The sequence below is a fragment of the Anas acuta genome, chromosome 1 (genome assembly GCF_963932015.1).
Source record: "Anas acuta chromosome 1, bAnaAcu1.1, whole genome shotgun sequence".
Lineage (NCBI taxonomy): Eukaryota > Metazoa > Chordata > Aves > Anseriformes > Anatidae > Anas > Anas acuta.
Window position 1 is genome coordinate 34,516,043 of NC_088979.1, and position 12,804 is coordinate 34,528,846.

Consider the following 12,804-nt stretch of genomic DNA (forward strand, 5'->3'; position numbering starts at 1 on the left):
ATGAGGTATCTCATCATAGGCAAATGACTGTTATGGCTTTAAAATATATTTAGGGACAGAACCTCTAGCTAAATTTGTGCAAGCCTAAATTATTTATTTTATGTCACAAATAATAAATCAACTCATCACCATTTCACACTTGAAAATCTCCTTACACAGGCATGTGAATCTGTTAAGTTTGATCTACTATTTTGCCATAAATTCAGCCATTATTTTGGCAGTATATTTAGTGGTGTGTCTTTTTCTAATGCTAAGAGGAAATAATTATGCTAAGATATTTGTGTGAGAGCAGGGCTTTGCATACTATCAGTCTCTTATAGAATACCTTGTTGGTGATTTTTAACAAAATATTGTAAGAAATTTACATGACATAAATGTGATATTATGGTCACGTAGATGTAACCATATTGTAACCTTTAGCACCTATGTTTTACTTCTTATTTCCTAAGGAATTTAAGGGAATCATTGCTTTTCTGGGGAAGGCTTTTAGGAAAAGAACAGGGATAAGGTTGCAGCTTGAAAGGAAAAGAGGTGATCTAGATTTACTCCATTCTTCTGTCCATCACCTTAGAAGAAAGCTTCAGTGTCCCTCTCTAAATACATTTTCTGTACAGGCAGTGTGGTTTCAGAATCAGGTTCTGCTTTATCTTTATTGTTTTTTTTTTTTTTGTTTGTTTGTTTTTTTCTTTCCACACTGTAGTGAAGAAGCACAGAACTGGACTCTTCTGCCGCATGCAGTGTCTGTTGCCTAGTGAATCACCCTTCCCTGTCATTGACATTACTATTCTGTTTAAATGTTGTCCACGGAGCAGACCATATGCTGGGATAAAGGAACATTACATTTAAGAATATCTTCTCATTTTTCTATCACTACCATAATCTTTCTCCTGCTCCTTTGCAGCTTTCTACAGCATGCAACATATGAATCCGTGGGAATGTAGCACACTATGTAAAGGCTCACTTATCCCATAATTGAAGAAGACTGATCCAAGGACTACTGAAACCAATTTGACAATATCCATTGATTTCAGTGGACCTCAGGTCATGGCTAGTGGGAGTTTTATTGTTGACTTTAGTAAGAGTATATGTTGGACAGAAGAAGGTAAATGTAGTGGATAGATGTTAACAAAAACATAACAGATTTAAAATATCTGGTGTCTCTGTTACCCCTTACTAAATATTATGAGTACAAAACAGTTTGTCAGTGTTAAAAGGCCATAATTTGATCTCCTCTTCACCTTATATTATTGCAGCTTTTATAAAGCTTTTATCTGTTCAGAAAGCATTTCTGATATGCTGCTCTCAGAAACAGGAAAACAGCAGTTTAAAAAGAGGACAAATTCTACAACTCCTACTGGCTTCATTGGGTATTCCTGTTTGGTAAGATCTTTCAGATATGTGTCAAAATTAAAAATAAAATGCCAAGAGCTTTGTAATGCCAAGAGTAAATTGCATAGTGGAATTTGTGTTTATGAAAGAAAGGCAGAAAAGACAAAGTTGTTTTTACACAGGAAAAAAAAAAAGGTTACAAACATGTGAGAAAAAATATTTTTGAAATGCTAAGAAGTACTTTGATCATCTCCTTAAATTTCAAGACAGTAGTGCTTATTTTTTTTTTTTTTTTTAAGTCTCCATCTAATTTTAATTTCTTAACTTATAGATTTCATAGTTAATGTGGTTTGGAATGAAAAAAAAAAAAAAGCAACACACAAAAATAATGATATCAAAGATATTCCCCCAAATGTTATTTTGATTTCATGCTATGATATTTTTAGAGTAAACTGATGAGTGCAGATTTCATTCTAGTCAGCTAACTGTAGTTGAGTTTGTTATGCAGTAAACATAATATCTGTTAGGAATACTAAGGTAGACTCAATATGGTGGGAGCCATAGATAAAAGGTGCATTAAAGCGTTTCAAATTCAATCATTAGGTTTCATTGCACCCATCTGCTACCAGAAAATATAATTGGCAATTTGATTCATTGACCTTTAACTGTCATTTTGGACCACTTTTTTTTTTTTTTTTTAATCCATATTTTCAAGTAGATTCTGTAGACCTGCAGAGTTAATTTCATAAGAGAATACCTAATACGTTTTGATGAAATTACTTTTTTTTTTTTTTTTTTTTTTTTAAGAAACATTTTTTTAAAAATATAATTAGGTTTAATGGTCTGTTGTATATTCTACTAATCCAGTCAAAGTAGTTATTTAATATTGAATAGGTTAAAAGCAACTAATGTTCAACTTCATTAAGGCTTCTATTAAATAGAAGACTTGCTGAACTTCTACTTATATATATATAGTATATATATAAATACTATAGAATATATATTAAAATAATTAATATGAGGTAGTAGTTCACGTACATATATATATATAAAAGTATATATATATTCTACTTATATAATATATATATAAGTAGAATATAAGTAGAATATATATAAGTATATATATATACTTATATAAGTAGAATATATATATACTACATGTATATAAGTAGAATATATGTACTTATATATATGTACTTATATATATGCATGAACTACTATCTCATATTAATTATTTACAGGGTTCTCTATTATGCTAAAATTATACTTAGAAGCTTCATTATATCAAGATTATACATCACAATACAAGAGCTAAATAAACATTGAAATTGTGGAGCTTTTTATATTTTATTCCTAAAATGTGTCTTATCTTTTTATTTTTCTGGCACAGATACTATCTCATGTGCAATCTCCTGGCATTTCTATGTGTGTGGAACAAAAGCATACTATTTTATGATATAACAGTATTACTTTCAGCAAGCAGGAAAAATAATGTGATAAATGAGGATTATTTAATATTTCCTCAGTGATGGTAAACTATTAAAGGGTTACACATGTTTTTCTTCACACAGTTGCACAAAACTCCTCAAATATTTATATACTATAGAGACAGATGTATGTAACCTAACCTTATAATCCCATTTCACAGCTTTCCCTGATACTGGGGAGCTCAATAAATAGGAAGCCGATTATATTGGCAGTATAACTCCATTAATAGGATTTGGATTTGCCTTATTGACAAGCCAGTACTGTTAATATGATCCAGTATATTAAATTGACAGGAAAACTGGAGCAATAGAATGTATCTGCAGCCTAATTGACAAGGAAGCTCTTTCAAAAGGTTCTTAATGTGTTTTTTATTGACAGCGCAGCTTCAGTAAGTACATATCATTGGTGAACAGTGTAAATATATTGGATGCAACTGTACTAGTAGATTCAGGGGGAAGTAGTTACTGTTCTGTTTTCCCATACTTCCATTTTTACTTTGATATAAGTTGTATCAAGCTCTCATAAGATCTTCACAAATGTTTCTTAAAGCACTAGTCTAACTGCACTGCTCACAGGCGTTTGACAAGTTGTGAATTATTTTAAATGTGTTCATCATTTTTAAATGAATAGAGGCAATACAGAGCAATGCAATAATGTGTCATGAATTTCATTATGTTTATTTATTGATGCTGTGGTAGCAGAAGCAAAGCTATTGTACTTTCAGCTAGAGCTCTTTATGTGGTGTGATATTTTGCACCTCTTCCTACGTTCTGATCTTGCACCTTCTCCAAAAAAATAGTTCATTGTAAGAGTTCATATTACAATTAGATTTTCCTAGTCCCATTTGACAGCTCTGCACATTCTCTTCCCAGATTGTGTTAAATTCATTAGAGGCATACATTTCTTGTTTCTGTTCTGCAAAATAAAAAGAGACTCAGAAACCTAAAAACATTATGAAACCAACAGCAAATAAGTTCAGCCTGGAAAATCTTCTTGATTCTCTTTTCAGTAGAAGAAATTTTGGGGTTCAATTTCCATGCTTTTTTTCCTAGTTACACCTTTCTTTGAGAAGAAAGTCACACCTTTCTTAGAGGTCTCCCCATAAATACATATCCTATAACCTGGTACAGGAGCTTAAGGCTTTTGTTAAGCTTACTTTCCCTCTAATGAATAGGCAAACTTTTTCCTGAAAGGTTAAAACCTTTATTTACGCTTATATATACACATATAAGAAAATCTGATCCTGGTTTGTTCTTGATCGTCTTTCAGGTCTCTTTTTTTTTACCAGGGCCCAAAACAAATATGTCTCTCTGCAGTGACCTTTTTAGCTTCTTCAGACTTCAGGTTTGGTTCAACCATCGATGAAGTGAGAGAAAGTTTGACTGGCCCCTGTTTCAGTATGGTATTCCATCTTCTTCTGTGTCTTGTGCATCTCAGCATAAACTTGTAAAAAAATTTAAAATAATTTCTTTTAGTGAGACAGTACTAAAAATATAACTAAAATGTCTATAACGTATCAATAGGAAATCTTAAATAATAAATCAATTATATATATATGCAACAAATTTGGTATAATTGGATAGATTGGTAAATTATTCCTCTACTTACAGGAAAGAATGTTAGTTTCTGTCCCCTGAGTCTAATTTTTCAGAAGCCATACCATGCATCAACTGAATAGCTCAGGAACTCTTCCTCACAGTTTTGCTTTTCTCACTCAAGAGAAAAAGAAAACACAAGTCACCAGCATCTTTCAGTAAAACGTACAGCATCCTAGTGAATGATGTGGCCTTATGCATCTGTTTTTCTTGTCCTGTGTTTTTAAAGAACACTACGTATGTCAGAAATTCACATAAACGCATTGTAGTTCTTGTAGCACCAAAATATACATTTTTGCATCAAGTGTGAAACTTCTCAAATATGTATGTCATATAAGTTATACCTCAAAAATATTTTCAGAAGATAGAGAGTGGAGAGTAGATATTAGGACAAGATTTCTTAAGACAGTATACTTAAGTTTGCCCTTTAGATAAGTAAAATAATTTATTAAAAAAATTATGTTTATTTACTTTTCTACATTTTATATCATTATAAATATATTTTAATTGTATTTTAATTTATATTTTGTTGTTCGACTAATATCTCTTCTTAATGAAAAAAGTACAATGAAATCAAAAGCTACTTCTTCTAGCTAAGCAAATACGCTCAGTGGAAGACTGAGGTGCCTTTTGCAAGAATTGTATTATGTTGAACACAAACAGTTCCTAACAAAATCAAGACAATTGTCAGATCTTTCAAAACTTGATTTGGCAGAATACAATTCTTTTGTCTTGAAAAGTGATTGCCATTATATAGGAACTTCTTTTTTCTTGGGGGGAAGGGTGAGTGCTTGGAATTAAGCTTCTTAAGAAAAGACACAAAGTCCATGACTTAGATATTAAATGATAGTCTGATAAAGAGGATGATATTTCATTTCATTTTTGTATTTAATGTTTAATTAAAAAGAGTTAGATTCAGCAAAGACATTTTGCTTTATTATAGTTTCAGGTATGAACACCTACATAAAATAGAATTGTGTTGAATCATTTCTGAGAATGTGATACTTGTTCTTGTAATTCTGAGAAAAAATTATAAATATTCTAGTAGCCTAATATTCATAAATCTGATTAATGTTTTAGTCCTTCTTTTTTACATTTTCAAATACATCTTTCCCTAATATGACAATTATTTCCAGGCATAATTTGTCAAGAATACTTAAATATTGCATTTCTCTCTCTCTCTCTCTGTCTCTCTCTCTCTCTCACTTTTCCTCACTTTTTTTTTTCTTTTTATTTTATTGTTCTTTAACTTTATTTAAACAGTGTGAATTAGACCAATACTTGCTCTAAAATTTTCAGAATGATGGTATGAAAAAAGGTTTTGATTAAAAAGAGAAAAAGAAGAGAGCTAGAAACATCCAATTTTTAATAGACAGCTTTCTTTTTATAGGAATTTTTGAAAGCAGACATCCTGCAAAGTGCTCCACCATTCTTTCATTGAGCAATAGTCAATTCTCTGAAATTTGATTGAATAATATGATCCTGTAATTTTAATCCTAATATTCTTTTTGAAATATATATATATAATATACATAAACACATGGAGAACCACCATAGCTTCAGCTACAAAAATATCAAAACATTTCATTAATTTTGTAAACATTAATTTCTAAAAGAAAACAAAGAAAGAGAGATTAATGTAGCCCATTGTTAAAAATATTCCCAATAATTCCTATTTCACTGTGTCCAGGCTGGTTCAAACTGCTTTTACTTATGAAGTTTCTTTCTTTCTTTCTTTCTTTCTTTCTTTCTTTCTTTCTTTCTTTCTTTCTTTCTTTCTTTCTTTCTTTCTTTCTTTCTTTCTTTCTTTCTTTCTTTCTTTCTTTCTTTCTTTCTTTCTTTCTTTCTTTCTTTCTTTTCCTTCCTTCCTTCCTCCCTCCCTCCCTCCCTCCCTCCCTCCCTCCCTCCCTCCCTTCCTTCCTTCCTTCCTTCCTTCCTTCCTTCCTTCCTTCCTTCCTTCCTTCCTTCCTTCCTTCCTTCCTCTCTTTCTTTCTCTCTCTCTTTCTCTCTCTCTCTTTTTTATTTTTATTTATTTTTATTTTTTTTTTCCTCTCCCATGTGAGATTATTTAAGGTTTATAGATCTAATCAGGATTTTTTTCTGATAAATGTTAAAGTGTAACAATTTTGTGTATATGACCTTTCCCTTCTACTGGGAATAAAGTAAATAAAAGTTTAAGGGAGTTAGACATTCACATCTCTTTATGAATCACTTTGAATCAGATTCTTCTAAATCGTCTAGCCTTAAAATTAAATGTTTGCTTATTATCCCATTGTTTCATATGTGAAACAATGCTCTTTCTGCTGCCTAGATTTTGGACTGCCCTTTTACAAGTCATCACAAGCATGATATTTCCATAGTTCATACAAGAAGGCCTAATGCTTTTAGAATAGAAGGAAAAGAATACAACTCAGAGCTGTGCAGCTGTATATGTATAGTTGTCAACTATTTATAGCTGTCCTTTTGCAACAATGAACTTACTGTAAAATGGCAACCAGCTGTTTAGATGCAATATGAGGGAAATTTGTCAAATGACAATTGAATTAAAGGTCATTAATAATTACCATAAATACAAAATTTCTCAGAAGCAACTTCCACTGTTAAGAATGTAGGTAAGATTTTGTGGTAATTTCTATTTTAAAATTTATATTTTGCCTATTTCAGGGTGTGTGATATGCTTTTATTGCTATGACAAAGTAGAAGCAAAAGAAGCAAAAAGTATGCTCAGTTCTGACTATGGTCCAGATTATAGAGAAGTCCTTAGCACCATTTTTAAGGACCTGCTATAATTAATTGCAGGGCAAAAGTCTGTTTTGTGTTTCCTAAACAGATAGTAGAGATTTGATGAAAAGCCATTTTATAACATACATTTTGCCTGATGATGGCATGAATAATGGGTGTTAATTCTAGTTGCAATTGTGTTTAAGAGGAAGCAAATTTATCAGTAAAAGTATGAGGTCAGTTTTCCTGGACATCTATAGTTGTAATATTAGACCTAGAAAATAAATATGAATTCTGCAATTGTATACGTTTATTTAGGTCAAGATGTATGTGTATGTTGTAACCTTATATATATATATATATATCATACATATATATAGATGATGTGGATTTGCTGCTCACAAGAGATACTAGCTTTCAACTTGAAATGGGAAAAGAATAAAAGTCAGAATTAAGGCTGCTTCTGAAATCTGTTGTATTACATTTAAAAGATTAAGTATAAGAATGCTGTGCCTCTATTTTTTATTTTTTCCTTTTTTATTTTTTTTTTCTTTCAATATTTATGTTTATATCTTTAAACATGTTAAAAGTTAAGGCAGACTGTTGTTCTAACTGCATGTTTTAAAACTAGGATTTTTTATTTTCCTAAGTTCTTTTCAAAGCTCCCTAACTGAAGTGGTTAAATTTCCAAAAGTTTGAATAGCTGTAGCTGAAAATATGAATACTTCTGAAAAGCTGACTTGGAAAAGCAGTGACATTACACTGGATTTGGTGTCCCATATTTTCAGAATTCTCCTTCTGTAATGAAGAGTATTGTTTACTCTTGGACAGTATTTAAGAAGTTTTATAAGTTCACCCCTTAAAGCTGCTAAAGAACACGTATCTAGTTGGACACACAGACTTTTAAACAGCGTGCAATTTTGATATGATAAAGTCATTTAGAATTATAAATATCAGTGTTTTATGCTATATTTTTAAAACAGAAGAGTAACAATCTGATTCTTTCATACAGTTTATATCGAAGAAAATTTGCTGCTAAAACTAGTTATTTTTAGTTTTGCTAAAACTAGTTATTTTTATAACAACATACAAAACATATACAATGTACTCTGCAGCTTTAATTAGAAATTGCTTCAAAATGTGAACACGATCTGTTTTGCTTCAAATTTGAAGCAAAAGACTTAACTAGCAATAAGAAGAATTGCTAGTTACACTTGTGAAGTGTAGATACACTTAATAAATCCAAAATAGAAGACTTTTATCTTCTGTTTCTTTCCTAATTCACACAAGTTATCCATGATACACAAACACATCCATTTCACATATGCCTTGATCCTTAATCCATCTGCCTGGCAGATGGCTACCTATTTATTGTTGCTACCATGATTGTTATGTTTCAGATGTGACTTCATACATCTTTTCTGAACTCCTGTATTCCAACCATACAAACAGTAGCAAATATTTCTAATTATTACATGCCTACAAAACAAAACAAAAAACAAGTCACAAAACAAACAAACAAACAAACAAAAAAAACACAAAGTGAAGCTAAAAAAATTAAATGGGAAGTGGTAGGGAACAAAAAATATCAGGGAGACCAGTCACTTGTGTAAATACTTGTGCAACTTTAAACCTTACCTTGGACCTTCTGCTCCATTAATTGAGCACTGTCTGTGTAACTGATGCTGATACATGAGATGCTGTTGCAAAACTCATAGCCGCTGCGAAGCATAGTGCTGTGATATGAAGTGATGCAGAAAACAGTAGAAGCTCTGTCACTAGGTCAGCTGCAAGATGAAGTGACGTGTGTGAATCTACAGTATATGGGGTTTTGTGAAAGATTCAGTCTCTCTTTCTCCCAAAGAACTTCAGCTGATGATACAAGGAGAATTCAGTTCCCCTTGGCAGGACTCCATGTCGGTCTGGATGCTGTAAATACTTCTGCTTCTACAGTTACTTAGCTCATGCTGCTAAAAATATACTTATGACAGAGTTAATGAAAGTATCTTCTTTTTTAAAACCACTTGTCTACAACAATCATTTAATGTTCTTGTTTGCATGTGTGGTTCTCATTATTCAGGTGTAGCTATTAATACTGATGACAGTTAAAGAGAGAAAATCCAAATATTTTCATACTTGCACTTTTCCAGTAGAATTAAAAACAACAAAATACAGCCAAATGTCCACAAATAGTATTAATTAATTAATTAATTAATTTATATGTAATTCACAAATTATATTGCAATATATTAATTGCATTACAGTAGTAAGGGCTTCAGAATCCACATAGATGATGTAATTATGCTTAAAAAATTAGTATTACTGAATAATTCACTTTTGTAATATGCAAAAGTAATTTTTTTTTCTCTCATTTTCAATAACCATCAGTCTTAATATCTAACTAATAAAAAAAAACATAAACAGTGTCATCTGTCAGGTTGCTAACAGAGAATGCCACTTTTTGGAGCTTCATTGTTTACTTTAGCAGGTAATTTGTGGACCGGAATCATTTAATTGTTTTGAGCACATAATTACATGCCAGCATTTTCCAATTTAATTAAAATGTACAAATCTGAAGATTAAGGGAATTTTTGAATTATTAATCATTTCTCCTCTAGGAAATCTTGTTGCTCTGCAGGAGATTTGTCCAGTGTACAACTATACGTATTTTTTTCCTTCTCTTTCGCAGACAGACAATTTTCCCGCAGAGCCCAATTACATGGGCAGCAGGCAGCAGTTTGTTCAAAGGTAAGGCCTATTAAATAACTTTCTCGGCTTCCCCATTTGCATTCTTGTCAAAATTGCTTTGCCAGAGAGTACAATTCAACTTAGAACAAGTAAATACAACTCTCTCTCTCTCTTTTTCTCTCTCTTTTTAAATATGTATTTCAGTAGCTCCACGTTCAAGGATCCAGAAAGAGCCAGCTTGAGGGACAGCGGGCATGGGGACAGTGATCAGGCTGACAGTGACCAAGACACTAACAAAGGCTCCTGCTGTGACATGTCTGTTAGGGAGGCACTCAAGATGAAAACTACTTCAACTAAAAGCCAGCCACTTGAACAAGGTGAGTGAAGTCTCCAATGCTTACAGAGCGTAAAGTTTAAGCCATCATTATAAACCTATTAGCATTGCAATTGCAGTGTATCAGGGTAGAATAGCCCTCTGATAATACTATCAGAGAAAACAGTAAATCTTGTAGCTAGCCTAGAGCAAAGACATTCAGTATCTTTCAGAATGAACATGAAATGAAACCACAAGTATCCTTTTTTTTTTTTTTTTAAATCCAAAGCAGATTAAAAAAAAAGTACTTTTCTAAAATGATTAGAATATACTTTATCTCCATTGGCATTGCCTGTGATATATTATATACTGTTCTTCAGCCAAAGCGTGATTTGAAAACTGAAACTAGACATGACTGCAACAGATAAAAGAATGAGTCATTTACATTCCACATGTAGTTTGGAGAAGAGGAAAAGGAAAGAGACTTGGGATATCAGACAACAATAAAAATGGATCAGAAGGTGTTTCATTTCATGGATGTAATTTTCCTATTTGTAATGTTGATTTCACAATTAATAGTAACATGAGAACGGTCAAATACTAATTGGATTTTTAGTATAATTTCATTAATTTTCTAGGAAGATATCAAAGATGAGTATCTGTGAAACAGCTCAAATAACATATTTCAGGACAATGACAATAATCTCTGCAAGCCTTCGTTCTGACAAATAAGCATATTTATTTCTTCAAATAGTGCTCAAACAAAGTTTCCTCAGAGATATGTTTTATCTAACTATAAGGTCTTCTATTTCAAAAGAAAAAATATTTATTTATTTATTTATTTATTTATTTATTTATTTATTTATTTATTTAGCATCAGACAACCTGGCCACTCCAGCAGTGTGTGTTTATGCAATTTACTTCATAACCTATAATCAATAAGGAAGTGTACTACTGAATTATTTTGAAATGTTTTATATCTTTGCTTTAGTTTAGCTTGTGTGGAAGATGATTCAGTGTTAACAACAGTTAACAAATAATTAAATAAATCAACCTTAATAAGAAGCTACATTTTTAATTAAGCAGATATACATTATAAGCTTTTTATTAATTGTTGATTAATTGGAACTAGATTTTTTGTCTCTAGCCTAGTCTGATCTGTTGTACAATCATGAGGAATACATGTTCAACTTTTTTTTTTTTTTGTTATGTTGAGATTGCAATATATTTTTTGCTGTGTATTTAGAATACTACAGTATAATTTATTCTGTATGTACTTGAGGGTAGACCTCACATATGACCTTATTTTCCAAGTAATAAATGCCAGAAAGATTATTTTTTCCCGACCTTTTGCCACAGCAACTCTCTGCTTATAATTGGACATTGATCTGTATAAAGATGCAATACTAGACTTTTTTTTTTTTTTTTTAAGAAGCTCTTTGAATGTTTATCTAAATTTCTCAGTTTTGTATCTCCCTGAATATCTATCCATAAAGCAATAAATTACAGCAATGTAAGCATGAAGTTCTAAAATCCAAAAAGTTTAATTAGGAAAATAATTTACAATACACTATATTTTTTTTTTAATTATTATTTATATTATTTTAGAAAAATGCTGTATAGCTAGAGTTCAATTTGTACTGAAGTTTGCTCAACAGCATAAAGCCTAATACTGCTCAAAATATAAGAGCACTAGTCAGCATATTAAGCCAACCACTCCTATTATTTATTTTCGTTATAACACAGAGTTATATGTGCTATATGAGTTTATGGAGGTTTACACTTACCATTATATCTATATAAGCAGTCCCATTCATCAAGAGACATCTCATATCGGTGGCTTATATTAATTTCTCACATTCTCATTAAACATACACTGAACTATGTGCTAAGTACTGTCAGCCACTGAGTTGTAGCAGCAGGTGTTCATGTGATTCTTTTTATTGAGAAAAAGTATGAGCATTGAGAGATAAACTAACTTGTTCTTTCTTTCTTTCTTTTTTTTTCTTCTTTTTTCCCAAATGTAATTACAAATGCCAATGACATCCATTTGTTTACTTGTATGTACTCTTCCATCTCAAATGTAAGGTAATAAAGTCATTGGCATATTATGAAAACTGAACATGCAGTAAGAACTTTATGGGGGTTACAGATCATTATTGTAACAAATGCAGCACAATGTGTTTTTTTTCAATGAAATCAATGATTACTTGTCATTGAGCATAGTATGATTAGGGCTTTTAGTCCAATGTAACTTCTCTCTTTTGAAAGATAATGAACAAAATTGCTTTTTCTAGTCATTAGCCTAGCCTAGCCTAGCCATTTGCCATGTTGACAGAGGGTGAGAAATATGTTTGTGGGTAGAAAAAAGATGGCATTTTCTTCAGAGAAAAATTGTTCTCTAGGAAAAGGAGATGGACAGCTTGCTAGAAACAATTTTATAGAGTAGCACCTGAAGCAGTATCAGAAGTAGTGATTCTGTCATCTTTCTGGGTTGTGCTGAGGGATGGGAATTCACTGTTTTGTAGCAAAGTTTCTGGCTTGATTATTGTAATTTAAAGATATCTAAAATGGTTTAACTTTTGCAGTTAGAACAGTGACATTTTTGAAAAATAAACAGTCTTAACAGTCAAGTCAGGATCTAGATTTCATATTCCTAATTTAACAAGT

General features: G+C 31.4%; 1 protein-coding gene and 1 long non-coding RNA gene across 5 annotated transcripts in view; one reads left to right on the top strand and one right to left on the bottom strand.

Moving 5' to 3' along the window:
- The window catches only part of PCDH17 (protocadherin 17), a 98,522-nt gene that overhangs the window by 19,102 nt on the left and 66,616 nt on the right, over positions 1 to 12,804 (top strand). For 3 of the 4 annotated variants that reach the window (XM_068675760.1, XM_068675777.1, XM_068675783.1), the window contains exons 3-4: positions 9,823 to 9,881; positions 10,026 to 10,198. In XM_068675760.1, the coding sequence (XP_068531861.1) occupies positions 9,823 to 9,881; positions 10,026 to 10,198 (232 nt within the window). The remainder of the gene's footprint in view (positions 1 to 9,822; positions 9,882 to 10,025; positions 10,199 to 12,804) is intronic. The other variant, XM_068675768.1, reaches the window with a different exon arrangement.
- LOC137853418 (uncharacterized) lies at positions 2,543 to 9,042 on the bottom strand. Its single transcript, XR_011094493.1, has 3 exons — positions 8,772 to 9,042; positions 4,426 to 4,530; positions 2,543 to 4,260 (listed from the first exon to the last, which is right to left on the bottom strand). It is a non-coding gene; the product is annotated as an uncharacterized lncRNA (long non-coding RNA).